General features: G+C 44.5%; 1 protein-coding gene across 2 annotated transcripts in view; it reads right to left on the reverse strand.

Annotated features, from left to right (window-relative positions):
- Nucleotides 1-303: 303 nt before the first annotated feature.
- The window catches only part of ILRUN (inflammation and lipid regulator with UBA-like and NBR1-like domains), a 93,759-nt gene continuing 74,904 nt past the window's right edge, over nt 304-19,158 (reverse strand). For both annotated transcript variants that reach the window (XM_025990772.2, XM_025990770.2), the window contains one exon: nt 304-3,589. In XM_025990772.2, the coding sequence (XP_025846557.1) occupies nt 3,554-3,589 (36 nt within the window). In that variant the 3' untranslated portion in view covers nt 304-3,553. The remainder of the gene's footprint in view (nt 3,590-19,158) is intronic.

Below are 19,158 nucleotides of genomic sequence, written 5' to 3' on the forward strand. Positions count from 1 at the left end.
GCCTGCTGGCAGATCAACACTAACTTGGCTGGTGCTTATGTGCTGGGGATAGCAAGATGTTCAATAGATGCACAGTACTCTGTGGACCTAAAGGCCGTTGGAAAGAGCTTCCTCACCATTTTGGTCACTGAAGCTAGGAAGGCAGTAGATCTAATTATAACCCCAGGGCTAATCAGTTTTCCCATTTGCAAAAAGAAGACCCAGGGACTAAAAAGCACATATCACAGAGTCACTGTGGGGGTGAGCAGTACATGGCGAGTAGCAGTTGACAGCACGATAAAAATAACACACATGAAAACAGGATTTTGTGTGTGTGTGTGTTAATTTAATCATACAAATATTCATTTATACAGTAAGGAAAAACCTCCCCATCTTCAGCTCCTCCCAGGCACCAAGAGGCCCCACCACAAACACCCACCCAGCCTGCTTGCTACACACCACTGTCCAGGTTGGACGGGCAGCCACTGCTGCTCCAGCACTCAACCAAGGAAATGAAGGAAAGGCAAGGCAGGGTGGGGTGGGGAATCAGCTTGCACTTCTGAGCCCTGGCAACCCCACCGTCCTCTCCTGCTGGGGCTCTGGTTGAATTTGGGGATCCCATCTTGGCCATCCTCAAGCCACACACAAGCTGTCCTGGTGAGGTTCTATGATGAGCTTAAGGTTACAGCCAATCCTTACTGGGGGAGAGAAGGCTGTTTCTTGTAGAAAAATACCCCAAATTCAACTGTCCCCATGGCAAAAAGAAAAAAAAGGCATGCACGCGTACACACATCCACACACACCTCACTCCATGCACACAATAGGTTCTTCCCAGGCCTGAGTCTCTCTGCCTCCCTCGCTGGGCTCAGGCCCCTAAGGATGCTGTCTGCCTCCTCTCACGGGTGCCAGACACTGGTGGTCCTGCCTAGAGGCAGCCTGACTTTTGGGGAAGAGTCCAAGAGGAGCAGAGCACACTGGGGCTGAGAGAGTCACTCCTATCACCACACTAGGCAGGGGAGGAGAAGGGGCTCCAGGCACTGCTCAGAACTCAGACTAGTGAGAGGGGACTGAATGGTCCTGGGGCAGCCATGGAATCCCTTACTCCTACCACATGGCTTTGCTCTGGCCTTCTGCAAGGAGCTCACCTCTCCAAGGATGTGTACAGAAATGGTTTGCTCTTGGGAGGGGAGTCAACGTGCTTGGGACAGTCACCTTGCCTCCAAGCAAGAGGAGGAGTGGGATGCCTCTGGCAGGGCCAGACTCACTAATGGTGACCTACTAAAGCCCCAGCTGAATCAAGCCAGACAGCCTCTCCTGGGAAGTGGGGAAGGGACACCTGGTGTGGGGCTGATGAGGAAGCTAAGAAACCAGGTGATGTAAAGCCTCCCATGATCCTGCCAGCAGTAGCTGAAGACGTGCTGTCTTGAGGGCCATCAAACCAGGAGAATGGCTGGGGTGTCTGTGGGCTCCAGGGTGGCAGTGTCCCAGGAGGTTGGCACCAACAGTAGTGGCAATCTGGGCCTCAGAGGGCCCTCAGACAAAAAGCCATGGTGAGCCCCTGGCTTGGGCCAGTGATGGCCTGGGCACCCAGAGGGACTTCCCTCTGCTCAGGAGCGGGGCACTTGTGTGCACTGGAAGCAGCTGCTTGGGGTGAGCCGTAGTCTCACCCCAGACCCAGCTGCACTGCTCTCCTTGGCAGGCTGGCCCCACCTTCACCCAGCACTTTTCCACTGGACCAAAGCTTATCCTGTCTTTTATTTTCTGGGAGGTGGGGAGGTAAAGGGGGAACTTCATACAAGCTTTTCTCCCACAGTCAAGCTTTAAAAAACAACAGTCTCAGAAGAGGATGAGGAGGAACAAACAACACACATTTTTGGAACTCAGACACTCAAGAGACAGACAGGCAGGCAGACCCTCACCCACACCCAGGCTATATGACCCCTTGCAGCCGCTCATCACCCGGTCTCTCTGCTTGTCTCTCACCCCTGGGGTGGACGGAGGTGTGAGAACAGGCAGGTGACCCTGCAACCGCACCCTAGATCCACATCCCCGACTATCAAACCAACCAAGACTCAAGGGAAGGAGGGGGTGAGAAGAAAAGAGAAGAGGGACTTTGCATATTCTTGTATCTTTGGCAGACAGCTGTTCTAGCCTGGTTCGAGCATCCCATGGAGAGGTCCACATCTCAATCTGCTTGGGATCCACAGGATGCCAGTGGGGCCACACGCCCAAGTGGGCAGCCAGCCGATCATCTTCTGCTCTGGCTGGGCTGCCCCTCGCCCACCACCTCCCAAGAGCCAAGCATTCTTCTGAGGGTGGGGGTGCTCTCATTTCATCAAAGTGTGGTCTCCCAAATCACATAGTCAGTAACTGTGGCCCTTCCCCATGGTCAATTCCCCATCTGGGGCTGTAACTTCATATGTTAACAGCTCAGCCTCCACTAACAGGCTGTGAAAATAGCACAAAAGACAATGGGAGGGAAACAAGGGAAGGGAGTTTGTTAACAACAGAGAAGCCCGGACACCTTTCCACCTGCCTGCCGCATGTTTGCTGGTGAGCTGCACCAACACTCGTGTGTGTGTGTGTGCATGTGGCACACACACATACAGAGGCACTGTTTCCAGAGCGAACGGGGAGCCACTGTGTATGAAGAATCCAAAAGAGCAGTAAGCGTGATGGCATTTCTCTCTGCCAAGAGAAACATGGAAAAAAGCAATCTGAATTGTTGTGTGTGCAGAAGGACACCTCTCGGCCTCAGAAACTTCCATGTTGCCCAAGATCTGTCTTCAAGACTTCCTCTGCTGGCCACACAGGGAAGTTTGGTCTTCAGAGAGGTTCTGATGGTAACAAGCCACAGGGTTGATGAATACAAATGTCAAAGGTGTAAATCAACAGAAGATTAAACAGAAAAGAAGAGGAAAAGGGTGATAACTCATTGGCTGATGCCATTAAAAACAAATGGGGTCAGAGACTGCCGGAGTCAGGTGGCACAGGAGATGTCCACCTGTAGCACAGACCCACGGAGTCCCCAAACATGCCACACCAGCTTGTAACCTGAATCGCTTCCAGAGCAAGCAGCTATTCTAGAAAGGGTTATTATCCCTTACCTTAAAAAAAAAAAAAAAAAAGAAAAGAAAAGAAAAGAAAAAAAGAGTGGGGAAAGAGGGAAACAAATTAACGTGTGCTCAAAACTACAACCTGTCTGTAGGCAAAGTAATTTTTGTTTAAAAAGATGGCTTTTTTTCCCCCATTTGAAACTTTGTTTTCCTTCCCAAGTGACCTAATGACTTGTTAGACTGATGCCTAATAAACAAAACCCAAGGCGGCTGCATGGGTTTCTTCTTAGTAGCCTCAACACCATTCCTGCGATTCAGCATTCACACATGCATACTGAGTTTACTCAAAACTAGTCTGTTTTGCTTCTTCCTCTTCTTCCAGGATTGGGGGGGGGGGGGGGTCAGAGCCAGGGGTCCATGCGGTATGGTCTGCAATCCAGAGGAACCCCCTGCCCTCCCCCCCACCCCAAAGTCAGGCCTTCTGTCTTTTGTTAATTTTTCTTCTTGCCGGTGTCCGTTTAAGACTGGCCGAAGGGGTAAGGCCCGTGGAGCCCCTGGAAGAGAGTGAACATAGTCAGTTATGATAAACAAAGCAGGTACAACTTGACAATTAAACCAAGTTAAAGAATCTATGGTCCCCAGTGAGCCAGAAGGAAGCCCCAAGGCACAGACAAAGCCTGAGGGTTGTCCTTGCCACCCAAAACCTCAAGGGGCCACATATCAGCATTTCTGCCCTTAAGTGTTCCCACTCCATCACACCAACCAAAGAGATGGGAGGCAGTGGGGGCAGTCCTCATCTTTCAACTGCTACATCAATCAGTGTCAACTTTCCTCCATCCAGGTCACAAAGCCTTCCTTTCTGCTGGACAACAACGTCTCAACCTTTCTGCTAAAGATCCCAGTGCACCATTTTCTGCACCTTAACCTTCTGGCTAATGCCCCTTATACCAACAACAGCACTGCAGCAGAAATGGCAACTGTCTAAGCACGTAGATAACAGGCATGGTACTAGCAGCTTTGCACACATTGTCTTTAAACCTTACCTGAAAGCCAGGTGAGTATTACGACACTCATTTAACTCGGGCCCATCTGACTGCAGAGAGTAAAAGACCTGCTCTCCAAGTCACATGGGTAGAATAAGGCAGAGCCAAGGTTTAAAACCAAGTCTGATTTTTGCTCTCCCCACACTGCCTCTCCCCTGCCATGTGATAATATGGTTTATTCTGTATTCCCAAAGTTATTTTCAGTACTGTTTGGGTGGAAAAAGCTTCATAGTCTCACTTTTCCCTTATATTCAGAATGAGACACCAAGATGTGCCGACACCAAAAAGCAGCGGCATGAACTTGCTGGAGGATGCCCTGTGACTCCCTCCACCTTCCCACCCTCCTCCTGGAGTGTGTTCTTTGGAAAGAGTTGGTCAATGCCAAGACCTAGGAGGGCAAAAGTTAACTGGTGACCAGCCTCCCTAGGGTCCTACGCCCTAAAGTGGCCTATGGGCAGCTGGGCCCTTGGACCAAATGGACCAAAGGGGTACAAAGAGCAGATGCCTCAACCATAACTGTGACAAATGACTGGAGAGTGTTGATGCTTGACAACTAGGTTAAGAATCCTGAAACTAGGCATAACTGAGAGTGAGAAGGCACAAGAATGACTGACATGAAATTTCCTATTAGCTTGATGGGATATGGGCAGTCAGAATTTGATGGTCTTAAAAAAAAAAAAAATGACACAGAGGCACCAGGGTGACTCAGTGGTTGAGCATCTGCCTTTGGCTCAGGTTATGATCTCTTGGGGTCCTGGGATCAAGTCCTGCACTGGGCTCCCCGCAGGGAGCCTGCTTCTCCCTCTGTCTGTGTGTCTGCCTCTCTCTGTGTCTCTCATGAATAAAAAAAATCTTTTAAAAAAATAAAAATAAATTTAAAAAATTAAAATATGACATATTTCTTTGAGGAGGGAAAACAGTGTCTGCTTGCTGGGTTGGCAGTGATTAGAATCCTTTTCAGTATAACTTTGTCCTGTTTGCTTCCATCTCCCCAGCATCTAGCATGATGCCTGGCCCAAGAGGTACCCAATAAACATTTGTTGAATTAATAACTAAAAGAGGACAGGTATTTCCCAGACTACTATCTGGAGTGTCAGACACCTCTGAGTCACAGAAATATTGGCCGTTCCAAATCCAAGTTTTAAAATAGCTGCTTAGGCCTGGCGACACAAGTGCCTGGGGGTCATACCATCTATCTGGTCACAGTCTCCTAGGTCCCAAGTGAGGCAGGGCTCTCTGAAGGTAGTTAGCCTGGAGATGCAAGACTCTCCCTGTTTCCACTGCTGTGGGATGTAGGCCGCTCAGAACTGGGAGGAGGGGATCTGGGTTCTGCTCCCAGTTTTGCACCAGCTCACAAAGTGACCATAAGGTCCTTTCCCCTCAGAGGGTCTCGGGTTCCTCTCTGAATCTTTCCAGGATTTCAAGCTCTAGGAGTATTGACTCAATATACTGCCTGGCTCAAGAGACTGAAAAATAGGACTCTAAGAAAGGATGCCCTTTGGTCATGCTTAGGCCAGATGTCAAAGATGACAAGAATAGGGAACATGAGATTAAAGTTTCTATAGTGTTTTCAGTGGAAGGCACTGAAATTGCTTTCCCTTTTTCCCCCCTCCTCTACATGATGCTTCAAAAGACCGGGAGTATGTCTCTAGCTGCTTGGTGGTTATCACTGAACAAAAAATCCTGACCAGGTGAATTTGGAGGATGGACAGGCCTTCATGGATTGAGCATCAACTACACACGAGATGCTGCTGGGGCACTTTAACATATTCTCTGTAATTCTTGCAAAGATTCACTGAGACAAACCAAGATCTCCAAACTCAGAGAGGTGACCAACTTCAAGGGCACATAACTGGTAAGAGCAGTGGTGTTTAAAATGGCCGCATGTTTGCCAGTCCCCAAGTGAACTACATTCCAGCAGGTAGGCTAAGACTGTAACCATCTCAGCTACCATGGTACAACCTGATTAACAAGGGTGGGCTGGGGAGCCAAGGGGCTCTCAGACTCCATTCTGTAGGGCCTGGTTGGAGGTCACACACACCATTAGTAGAAAGTATAGAAAGCTTACAACAAGGTGTCCTCAGTACTTCCCAGTATTTGTTCATCTGGAATAATCCAAGGAAGGCAGTAACGACCTTGATTCCTACAAGAGTTAGAACCAATACAATGCTCAAAGGTCTCTGTGCAGGAAAAAAATGCACAGACAAAAGAAAAACCGAAAGACAAACAGCATTGGCTTTCTATGAAATATTTTCCCCTAAATTTAACGGTCTTCCAGACCAAAGCTCCACACACTTCACATGGGCCTTAAAATCCAACCAATAGCCGTGTGACTTGCCTGGAATGCTTGGAGAAGGGAGTTCGTGACCTTGCTAAGGAGCTGTTGCACATTCCCATTTTACAGATAAATAGAATGGGTCCTGCACAACCAGCAGAGGGAGGAACAAAAGCACGATGAGCATTTTCAGACTGCCACGTTTGACTGCCTTGGCCCTTGGACATTCAGTGCGGTATATAACTAGCTTAGATTATGGATTTGTTGGCCTTTAGCTTGGTGGCTGAAGTTCTGTGTCTTTTGGGGGAAAAAAATGCTACCTAATCCCTTTTCATCCAGAGAATGGCATATTGGAAGTTGTTGATGTTTTACTGGTGCAGAAAGGTGGCTTGAAGAACAAACTCTATTCCCACCCACCCTACCCTTCAAATTAACTACCATCAAGGAAGGGAGAGGGAACCAATTCTATTTCAAAACCACTTTATCATCTAGACTCCCCACACGCAGGATTATAGGTGTCACAGATGGATCACAGAACACAGGCAATGCATTACTAGTGGTGGAGGAAAAGCCTGGCAGAGATTCCAAGAACAGCTTGTTCAGGGCATCCAATGGCAGGAGGCCAAGCAGGAAGCTAAGCAGGAAGTGCCTTTCCTAGCAGTGGGATGGAGGTATATTTGAAACAGGAGGCCCATCCACATTTCAGGTTCCACTGGAGTTCCAAGGCCCAGTGTAACAGGTTTTAGTGGCTGATGTCTCCAACCCCAGCCTAAAAGCAGGGTTTGGTAATAGAGATAACGTTCATTCTCTTCTGGGCCTAGCAACTCTTCAACCTCCATCCAGAGGAACAAGAAACTGGCTTCAACTGACACCTCTCCTAAAACAGCTGTGACTCTACTAATAAGAAAAACAGGGACAGGGGCATCAGGTGGTAGTTAGTACAGAGCCCTGAATTAAACCAACTCAAGTGAAAGTTGTGGCCATCAGCATGGTTGCAAAGCTCAGGAGTCTGGTGCAGAAGGCTGCCCTTCTCTCTCTGAGGAATCACTCCTCATCACACAGAGACCAACAGCAAGGCTGGATTTATCCATGCTAAGAGAGGGTATGAATAATCAAACCCTGAAAAGAAGTCCTGTATCTGACTCCAAGTCTAAAGGCCAGTTCCCCAGGGCCTATTTGAGTTGCAGTTTTCAAGGCTTTCAAAGGCTACATCTGTTGAGGGGACAGGAAAGTTTTCCTGGCAAAGGAGAGACAGCCTTTAGGTCCACGGGGACTGAGGTGCTGCCTGTGTGCTTCAGCCTTCCCTAAGCCCTTCACTGCACAGCTGCAGTAGCTATGAGCCCTGGGGACCTAAATTCTACTTGGCTCCAGGGCAGGCAAGCTCTCTTAAAGCACAGAAGCTCCATACCCACCAGCTAAGACAGAGGTGCCTCTCTGTTCCTTGGTGTCTGGGAAAAAGACCTTGGCCTCAGGCCAGCTGAATCATCACAGTAGTTGGACCAGGTCCCGAACTGAACTTCCATGATGGAAAAACTACTGAGAGCCATAACTTAGCTAAAATTCTAAAATATTTTTAAATATTTTTAGAAGACAACATTTATGGACAAAACATAACTCAGTCCCATTTACCACAATCTCCTAAAAAAGACAATTTAAGATCCAGTACTTGTGATCTGTTCTCAAACAAACCTAAAAATAATCTGTGATTTTTCACAATAGTTTATAGTTGCCCCCTGTGGATTAGCAGAGTCACTCTCAGCCAGTGATCTGGTTATCACTAATCTTATGTGAGTGTGCACCTGCAAAAGTTCTCTTAAAATACAGAGAAATCAAAGTAACTTTTTGAAGAGTACTAAAAATTGTCACTCAGAGAAAACATTAACTGTATGTTAAAGTACTAAAAAGATAGGAAGGAGTTCGGTTTCAGCTGGACTATTTTAAAAAAGTTTCCTCATCAATTTTCAACAGTAGGAAGTATGGGGCTATGAGGAGAGTAAGTTGCCCTTGAAGAGGGTGGAACCTGCTTCTACCAATTCTTTATGCCTTGCATACAGTAAGTCTCAAATAGCAGTAACACAAATGAGTGAATGACGGTGAACTACTCTGCACTGATGAGCCATTTGGTTTTTAACATTCCAGGGAGAAAAAAAGGAGGCTGAAAAACCTACTGAAACAAAGTTGTGTCTTACAAGGGTGTTTTTGGGGTACACCTTTTCTATTTGGAAGTTAGTTGTGTAGATAAAGCACCACAACATGGACACTTTCACATACCTGTCTTTATTTTGCTTTTATTTGTGATTTAAATAAATAAAAAGGTTCACGCACATTAACAAAAGGAGCGTATGCTGCAGGGCTATGAAATAACATGCTCTCCCGGTGTATACTGATGGCAGCATCAGATAACACCAGGAGAGCCCTCCTCCGCCTTACTGCCTGAGCCAGTCCTGGTCAGCGCTGCATCTGCCTAGTGCTCCTTTTGTATCACTAACTACACTGAATGCAAACACAGAAGAATACAAGATTTAGTACTAAGTTCTGTCCTGATCCTGTACTGCAAACATGGTGTGGTGGGGCCCTGCTCACAAGGCTGGCTTGACTGACCAAGCCCTGATCAAACCTGTTCTTCTCTTATTAATTAGAAATAAAGTCTCTATTGGAATAATGGGCAGAGTAATGAGGACTCTCTCAAGAAAATTCAAACCAGGACCCTTCCCTCAATGGTGGCTGACTGCTCCAGGAGGTTTCCTACTGGAAGAGCAGGGCCACGTGAGCAGGAGGGGTACTTCTGTAGATGCTTTCACACTGGTGTTCAAGCCACTTTCATGTGACAGTCCTCAAAATTTCAAAGATATATTTGATGCACTGGCTGAGGATGAGTATGAGAACCAGCCAAAGGAAAGAAAATAAACCTATTTTTATGCATGAGGGCTGATCATGGGGCAGGCTCAGTTCACAGCCTTCTGCTTGTGCCAAAGCTGCTCAAAGCTTGACTCAGTCGAAGTGTGATTTTTTTTTAAAAGCCCTGCAAAACCAATTTTTTATACTTATCTCTGTAACAGTTTTTCTGTTGCTCTTAACTAACTTCTACAATCCTGCTGGGGACCTGGTCATCTATCCATCCATTCTCCCTCTACCCATCCATCCAACCCTTCATCATGCAACTCTTTTTTTAAAAAAATATTTTATTATTCATTCATGAGAGACACAGAGAGACAGAGACATAGAGGGAGAAGCAGGTTTCCTGCGAGGAGCCTGATATGGGACTTGACCCCAGGATCCTAGGATCAGGACCTGAGCCAAAGGCAGAGGTTCAATCACTGAGCCACCCAGGTGCCCCTCATCATGCAACTCTTATTCTTCCTCTCTTCATCATCTCTCTTCCCATCCTCCCTCCAGTCTTCCTCCTATCTATCTAGAGCTCCCTATGGCCAAAGGCAACTCTCAGAGCATTCACCTACCCTACCGTGGGCAACTCAAGAAAATCACCATAAAGAATAAAACTCAAACAAGATTGTGAATTAAACATATAATTTATAGTTCTAAAACAAGGAGATGAAGAACACTGGCTGGGTTTGACTTTCCCTTTCAGTAAAGACTTCAGAAAAAGTTATTTACAATTTGGAATTCTAGCTGCCAAATCCCATGTAATAGCAGGTGTGTTAGAATCCAGGTGGGGGGCTAGCACACAGAGCTTTCTCATGGTCACCTCCTAGGGTGGAGGAACTTCCTAAACAGGAAGAAAGAACTGACAGGAGTCTCACTGGGGAGGGCACCCAAAGGGAGAGAGAAGCTTACTCAAGTTCCTAGCCCTGTCACCATTGGTGCTGGCTGCACTGCGGGGATTCTGCTGTAGCACTGGGGGAGGTGGCTGGTCCCATTTCCTCTTAGAATTTCCTTCCAAATTTCTGTAACCTTCTGTCGACTATACCCTTCCTTACAGGCTACTGCAGTCTCCCACCTCTTTTACAATTAATTCACAGAATCACTTGCCACCCTCCAGTGTCTGGCTAACTGAGGTAGGAGAACAAATGGTCTCTCCTTGGTCTCATTCAGCCATACTTGCTGTCATCTTGCCACGATCCTGCTCAAGAGTGTTGCTGTTATTCTGCTTCTTTCCACATTAAACAATTGGCTCTCCTTTGCTTGGCTTTCAAAGGTCTTCCTTCAAAATTCGCCCCACCCTCTTTAAGCACACCGTACTCTGTAGCAGGCTGGCCGGTGTCCCGTGAACACACACCACCTGTGGATGCCTCTGGGCCTTCCTACGTGTGATTCCTCTTCCCTCCAATTCAGTTTGAACCTAACAAGTACCAAGGTACCAGTGCCTTCTCCGTCCTCAAAATTCATATGAACACTTACTTAAAAGTCAACTGGAACTCAATATACTCCTTTACTAGCTGTTACTCTTTCCCATGAGCTAGTCACATGTATGTAATCAGACAGTAAATTCTTTGAAGATAAGGATTAGCATGGGTTGAGCACCGGAGGCCTCATTTATGAACTAAATAGTATCAAAGCTATCTCTCTGTATAAAGCAGTTTTAATTGGTCTTTGGGCAATGAAATCACAGCAAAAAGCTCAAGATTCTCAGGCCTTGCAAGTGGATGTGTCCAAAGCTTTGGAAAAAACCTCCCTTGCAGCTGAACTCTAAGGAAGCCCCCATTTCCCCTGAAGTCCAACAGCTCCCAGCTTCTAACCTTGAATTCCCCACCTGTCCTGCTAGAACACAGTTACAGCAGACTTAGCTGAGAACACACCAAGGGGAAATTTCTCACACTTCTGAATTTCGCTTATCTGTTTGAACTTGTGATTTCACTAGTCCTACTTTGAGAACTTCCATCAGAAATTAAAATGCTAAATTCAGAACATAGGAAAGAAAAAGCACCCTCATAACCAAAATAAAATATTCTGGCAATCCTGGGAACACTGGCTGCATTTCAGCTACAAGACTGCCCAGCATCAAACCAGTTTAAAACAATGCTCAGAGCCCCAAAGCAAATAAAATGGAGCTGAACAACTTTGAAGCTCTTGAGGGACAAAGGGGAGAGTTCCTGGAGATACTTTTTATTTTCAGTCAGACAGTAACTTTACAAACAACAAAAGACATTTTCTAAGGCTCATAGTGTTTGCTTAATTTATTTTTAAAATGCACACATGACCCATGCCAATACAAACACCAGCAAGGCTGGGAGGACTTTCCTGGCTCCTCTGGGTTTTCAAAAGAGAGTCATGGTAATATCATTAAACCAGAGTTTCCTGACAATTCCCTTCTGGTACAGAATGTACTAATTGGGCAATGAACAGGACAGGTTCCTCAGTTTTGCACTGCTTCCTCCCTGGTCATAAATTCTTTTGGGGCTCCAAAAGATGAACGGGAAAGTCCCTACGACCTGACAGTAAGTGTAGACTACTTTCAGTGAACAACCAATGGTCTTTGCTTCTGCCAGCAAACTTCATCATAGTGTGGTCTAGAAGAACACTAGACTCAAACTGGGTTCCTGGGTTCCAGCCCATGCCCCACCCCTAATCTGCTATGTGAGGGTGAACAAGTCACTTACAACTTCCCTATTTTGTCAAATGAAGGGTGTAACTACAGAAGTCACGAGACTGTTACAAATTGAGAATAAGTACAGTAAATGTGCTTTGAATAACATGAAGTGGTTTGTTTAAATGTTAGACAGTATTAAGCCCAGTCCGGTCTTTGGACCTCTTTTCTACCTGTACCAATGATTCACAAGTAGGGAGATTTTGTCATCTTCCTGCCCAAGGGACAGTTGACAATGTTTGGAGATATTTTTGGTTGTTACACTTGGGGTTGGGAAGGTACTACTGCCATGTACTGGGACTGGGTAAAGGCCAGGAATGCTGCTAAACATCTTACAATGCATTTAGACACCCTCTCCCACTCCCCACCTCAAGACAGATCTGGCCTAAAATGTCAATAGTCTTAGTACTTCAGCTGAGAAATCCTGCTCTACACTCATCACTTAGTGGACTGCAGCCAGTCTCATAGCATTACATATAATCCGTATGTCACAATTCTCAGATTTGTATCTCCACCCAGACCTTTCTCCTAAACTTTAAATGCAACCTGGATATACAACAGCCCACTTGACATCTCCATTTGGATATTTAAAGAAATCTCCAATGTGCCTCAAATGGACCTCCTGACTTCTCCCCATTTCTACCATAGTCTTTTCCCTTTCCATCGATGGCAATTCCATCCTTTTAGTTGCTTAGACCAAAAACCTTGGTGTCATCTTTACTCCACTGTCTTTTACAACCCCCTTCCAAAGGCAAGGGGTTTATTTATCACCCCTCTGCTCAAAACCCTTTAATGGTTTCCTCTGCCCACAAAGCCCCCCCACGATCTAGTTTCCATCCTCTGACTTCATATTTCTCTACTCTCCTTCACCTCCACTCTGTTCCTTAAACAAACCAGGTAAACTTCAACCTCAGGGTGTGTACTGGCTATCCCTTTGCCTAAAATATGCTTTCTCTAGATAGCTTTTACAGAAATAAAATCTGACTTTAAAGGGAATAAGCATGTTCAAAAAGAGATTTTAAATTCATTCCAGAAAAGTAAAACTTCAGAGACTATATCTTTTGGCCATAATAGAGGAATACAGACAGGTTTTGTGGCTTCAAGACGGTACAGATGTTGTCGTCACAAGAGTGATTTAATGGAAATTTCAATGTCAGCAAAGATCTAAACCCAAGTAACTATAGAGGGTCTAGGGAATCTTTTTCTTTGGGAGGCTAGAGAGAAAAACTGGTTTCTACAGTTTCCATAAGAGCTTGTGAGGGGAGAGGGTTTAGTAGTAGAGAAGTCACATAATATTTAGTTAATAACTGGCTTGATCCTCATTTGAAACATAGCACTATAGTATAGAAAGCATTCTCTCCTAACCCACAGCTGTTAGCTAAACTGGTAAGAATATGTACTTGAACACTATTTATGATTTATGAATGCAGTACACTGTTAAGAAAGCAGGCTCAAGAGTCAAAGACAATTGCTTTTGTTCAGATCCTAGTTTTACCATTTCCTAGCTGCATGACCTTGAGCAAATCATGGAACCTGTGTACTTCAAGTCTCTGCAACTGCAAAGGAGGGAAGAGAGCAATCCCTGAACCATGGTACTGTTGTGTGCACTACATGAAGTAATGCATATCAAACATTGAGCCTGCTGCCTCTGAGGAGCAAATGCTGGGGGTGGGGAGGAAGGGAGGCGACTAGTGTTTTTGTAATAAACTTTGTAGAACTACTTGGCTCTTTAAACTATATACATTGATAATTTTAACAAAAATTAAATTTAAAAAGTTCTCAGCACAGTGCCTGGACATAGTAAGTGCTCAATAAATGGTAGTTTTATAGTTCTAATTACGGCATTCTGATTGGCCTTTACCTGAGTGTCCTGTGCTTTTGCTACCTGTCCCCTGCCAAAAGAAAACAAAAACTGGATAAAATATCAAGTGACTCAAGTTTTCCTTCTAGTTTCTCTCTGAATCATCTTTAAACCTTTCACAAAAGGGTAGGCATCTGAGAGCGAAAACTCAAGTCCCATGGCAGTGGGAAGGTCACACTGCCCTCTACTCCCTCACAAAACCAATTATCCCAGCTACAGACACCAACAACCTGCCTTCTGGTCAAATTCAGGGCCCTCTGCTCTGGGCAAATGTTGAACCCAATTCCATTATGCCACCCCAAACTCACCCCCTATTATTATGTTAAACTGGCTACTTCAAAATAGATAGTAAGATCCATCACCCTTATATCCTCAGGCCCACATAGCAAAAGATTTGCCTTTTCCAAACCTCCCCAGGCAACCTCTACTAAGATTTCTAAACTCTCACCTAAATGGAGGGAAAATAACTCCTCTATGCCTTAGTCAACATAGATTGTAGCAGATCTAGAGAGAGCTGACTTCCGATGTAATAAAAGCAGGCTGACTCCTGCTCTATCTCCAGAGCCAAAACATACTAAAGGTTGGCTGTCAGAGAGAGATAGGAAGAGAAGCAGGTGGGAATGTGGGCAGGCAGGGCAGATGGCGCTCGGCAGTGGCTGACACTGGAGGAGCACGATGAACCTCCCCACAAAGATAATAACAAGTTTCTCCTTCTGAACCAGCACTTGGCGGAAGTAATAACAGTGGCTCAGACTGTAATCCAGTTTAAAGGAGGAGTATATGACATATACCAGCTCCAAACATTTTTTAAAGTAAGAACAAATACAAAATAAGAGCCATAGGCCAAGTAACAAAATAAATGAATCTGGGATTCTTTTCAGCTCCCTCAGTGTAAATTTTTACTTTTTTAAGAGAAAGGAAGTGAAGCATTTGGCCTTCCTTAAGTACAGCCCCTTGGTTTTTGACAGCCACACGCCTATTACCATCTGTCCTGCATCAGACTGTTTGGCATGCTTTTCCTCTGTAAGAAAGCCTTCTTAGAAAACATTTAGATATTAAAGAAATTACTGGCAAATAAGGGGGAAAAGCCATCTAATTTTAACAGGACTTTTCTCCTTCCACACCTCTATAAAATTTTTTTTTAAACTATTCTCACACTGTACAAACAGAAGCTATCCTGGCCTCCAGAGATGAGTCAGAGAGCTAGAATGCATGGCAACACTAGCCTTGAGTCAACAGAGTAAGCACCTATCCTACTGTGACTGTCCTCAGAGGCTCTTGAGCTAATCACATAGAAAGGGTTCACTATAACAGCACCTAACCTTCATCAATACTTGATCTCACTGTTCACATGGGACAGGTCAGCCACAATTGAGCAATGAGGCCAGCTAATTTCTAACAAAAAGCAAGGAGTCAGATTTATGAATATTTGGAGGAGGTCAGCATATACTTACTTTTCTGACTCTCTTTGACAGCTCTCACACAGGGAGGGGCCAGGCCTTCTGGGTTGTGGGATGGAACTAGAGCTGGCATTCCCACCCAGAGCTTCCCCCCAGACATGGAGCACTGCGTCCAGAGAGCTTATGATTATTCAAGTACAGCTGGGGAAGGGCTCCTGGGGTGTCCAGTTCCTGGCACTGCCATATGTGTCATTATGATGACATACCTATGCAGCCCTCCTAGAGCAGGTGCATGAAGCAATCTTTTCATTTCATCCTACCAACCTCACCAAGTTAAACTGTAACTATGGAGGCAGTAGGAAACCGTATCTATTATAGTTGTGGTCATGGGCTTCCAAGAGCATCATGTTCTTTCCCAGCCTTAATGGGAAGCAGGGAATTTTAGAGTAAGTCAAATCTACTGTTTACTCTGATCCCTGACATGGGGGCATCAGGTACTCCTCCTCCCCATCCAATAAAGGTGGCACCTGGGGTGAACTGCAAACACACAACCCAACTCTAAAGCCCAGAGGCTCCCTTCATTCTTTCCACTCATTTAATAAACCAAAGGGTGCTAATCATTATAAACACCACAAAGGTTTTGCACCCCAAGTTCTTATTTTTATTAACCAGGAAAACTACTTTAAAGACAAGCAAGGGAACTCTTCAAAAAGAAGATGCCACAGGTAATTTTCAGTTTACATTAGAGCCACTGATCTTATTTCAACTCTGCTTTTTTTCACTCTTTGATGATACCGATCATCAACTCAGTAAATGCTTTAACCAAATACAGCCTCCAGCCCAACAGGAGGATCTAGGGAGAGCCCAGGTTTACCTACTAATACTACATTTTAATAATGTGGCACCTTGGATTGGAATTCCAACTCTGCCTCTCAATAGCTATGTAATATTGAGCAAGTTACTGAATCCCTTGGAGCTTTGTTTTCTTGTCCAAAAAATGAGATCAAACATGTAAAGTACGTGGCAACACACTTCCCATACAGGAATAGTTAAAACACAACTTTGGTATACCCGATCTCATCACTGTGTCAAGCATACTCTTGAGCTGACTCAAGCATGCCTGCCTTCAAAAATAAATAAATCTGGGGGTGCCTGGGTGGCTCAGTCAGTTAAGTGTCTGCCTTCGCCTTTGGCTTGGGTCATAATCCCAGGGTCCTGGGATGCAGCCTGCATCAGGCTCCCTGCTCAGCAGAGAGTCTGTTTCTCCCTCCCCCTCTGCCTGCAGCTCCCCCCTGCTTGTGCTCTGTGTCAAACAAACAAATAAAAATAAATCTGTATTCTCAAGCCAAACACAAATGTTTAGCATTATGAATAAGCTCTGCTTTAAGATATCCATTTAAGTACAGTCTCAATTCATTTCAAAGCCATTTATGACTATTTCATCCACTGCTTCTCAAAGAAAAGCACCGCAAACTGAACCCATCTCTGTCACCCACAAGAGAACATGTCTCTTACTCCTTCTGCCCTCAGCACTTGAAGTGTTCTCCACTGTCCTTCCTCTTTCCAAATCTATCCTTTGAAAAGACCAACTCAATCTCTTCTTCCTCTCTGCCCTAACTTTAATCCACAGCCATACACACAAACTGCACATTTTGACTGTTTTTGTCTCTCCATACTTATTAACTAAATTGTTTCCTAATTGCTGTATGCATATTTCATCTCCCCTACTGCACTGTAAGCTGCTAGTTGATAGGGGTAAGTTCTTTTATTCTTCAAGTCTCCATCTGAACAATGTACACTGATCTAAAATGTGCACAGATGTGTTAATAAATACTTAGTGATGTCTGTCTATACCCTACCCTGTTCTCTTACTGCCTTAAGAGGTGGAGCTGACTCAACTTTAACCAGAAATCCTTTCAGAGAAATTGCTAGATGCACACATAAATGCATTCTGAATAAGATTCTCCTTAAATTAAGAAACAAGAAGGGTGCCTGAGTGGTGCAGTCAGTTAAGTGACTGACTTTTGATTTCAGCTCAGGTCATGATCTCAGGATCATGAGACTGAGCCCTACACTGGCTCCCTGCTCAGTGAGACGGAGGTCTGCTTGTTTCTCTTCCTCCTCTCCTCTGCCCTTTCCTTAACCTTAAAAATCAATCAATCAATCAATCAATCAATCAATCAATCTTTAAGGAAGGAAGGAAAAAAAGAGAGAAAGAAACAAGAGAGGCTCCAGTTTTTCTTTGGGACTTAAGTGCCACATTCTCAATGCATTATAGCCAATAGTCTTCTTGAATATCATCTCCATTGAGAACCTTTTCTCTGTGGTTCTTGCAAATATTACTTCTAAATGATCCTACAGAGTTCATGAAAAAAAAAAAAAGGCAACATACCATGAATTCATCAACCTCATCAACCTCAAGAAATCTCAATAGTCTCTACCCTCACCATAGCCCAGTCCTTCAAAGAAAAAAAAAAAAAAAAGACAACATGGTAGGACCTCAACTAAGGCTGGTAGGTAATCCACTCCGACCCCCTGCCAATCCCACCCTAGCTCCCACCCCCTAGGCCTGGGCAATCACCAATTGGCGAAAAGGCATCAGTCCCTAAAGGAGTGGCAAACAACAGGTTCACAACTTAGGACGATGAGTGCAGTGCTGTGGCCAAGAACAGCCGCCTCCTTAAACCACAGGAACTACTGATCCAAGTAACTCACAACTGGGAGAGGGGCTTCTATTATACAAAGCACCAAAGCAACTCATTTTGCCTCCTCTGACTCTCATCTTCCCATTGAATTCAACTGCAAATTCCAATTCTAACAGGACATGCTTACCCTAGGGCTTGGCTCACTTAACTACCTGGAATGGTTATACTCTGGAGGGTTAAATTTAAGGAGGAAAATCTGGAGAAATAGTAGCTTAGAGGAAAAACCTTTTATTATAGTGTTACAATATGAAGTCTTGACTCAAATACAGGCATTTTACTGTCTTGCCAATTGACTTCTCTTATATCCTGCGCAACTAACATGACTCCACAGAATCCTTTATGACAACCATTCAAACAACAAAAAAAATTAATCCTCTGTTACACCACTACTGAATGAAGTCTCTCTTACTAACTAGAATGTGTGGAGAAATAGGATTCACATCACCAGGTTTCTTTTCTTAATTTGCCTCTTGATCTGAACCATATATAAAGCATTAGTCAGAAAAATACCATTCTTATTACAGACAATTTGTCCTCAAATAAACATCAATCTTATTTTTCAAAATTTGAGGGTAAATCCCAACATGATGCAAGGGCAGACTTAACAGTTATATGATTGTATAGGGTGGGGTGCTAGGCCTAATACACAGCATTGTTAACCAGAAAAGAATGAAAAGGAATGCTCACAGGCCCGTACCATATGAAACATCTGTAACTGTGAGTGCTCAGCATCAAGGCTTTACTCAACCAACCAAAACCAACAACCAAGAACCATCATCACCTTAGCAGAGGGTAGAAGACACTGTTTAATCAGCTAGCAAGGAGAAGCAGATCAATAAATCAAACACAGAGAAGAGTGTCTCAGAACTATCAAAATATTTAAATTCATGGTGAACTCAACAATTCTCTCACTTACTGCCCCACACATAAAAAGTCAAAATATCACTTGGGCCACTCTGGGTTGTGGGTGAGGAGGTAGACAGGCCGTAATAGACTGAAAATACATCAACAAGAAGACATGCAAATAAGGTAAATAAAGCGAAAGCCCAACAACAATATTTAGATATATAATTGAGTTTGTCTTTGTTCCTTGGAAAAATGAAAGCCCCACCCAAAGCCAAAGTAAAAACATAAACAAAAACAACAAAGCAGGAAGAGATTCCAAAGGCATGTGGTCTAGGTTTAGTATACATTTACACTGGAAGGACAGTTGGTGATATTTTGACTTTATTTTTTTAAATGCTAAATGTAAAAAACTTTGTTCTTTCAACACCCAAACCAGAGCAGAGAGACA

The sequence above is a fragment of the Vulpes vulpes genome, chromosome 1, assembly GCF_048418805.1.
Source record: "Vulpes vulpes isolate BD-2025 chromosome 1, VulVul3, whole genome shotgun sequence".
NCBI classification, from domain to species: domain Eukaryota; kingdom Metazoa; phylum Chordata; class Mammalia; order Carnivora; family Canidae; genus Vulpes; species Vulpes vulpes.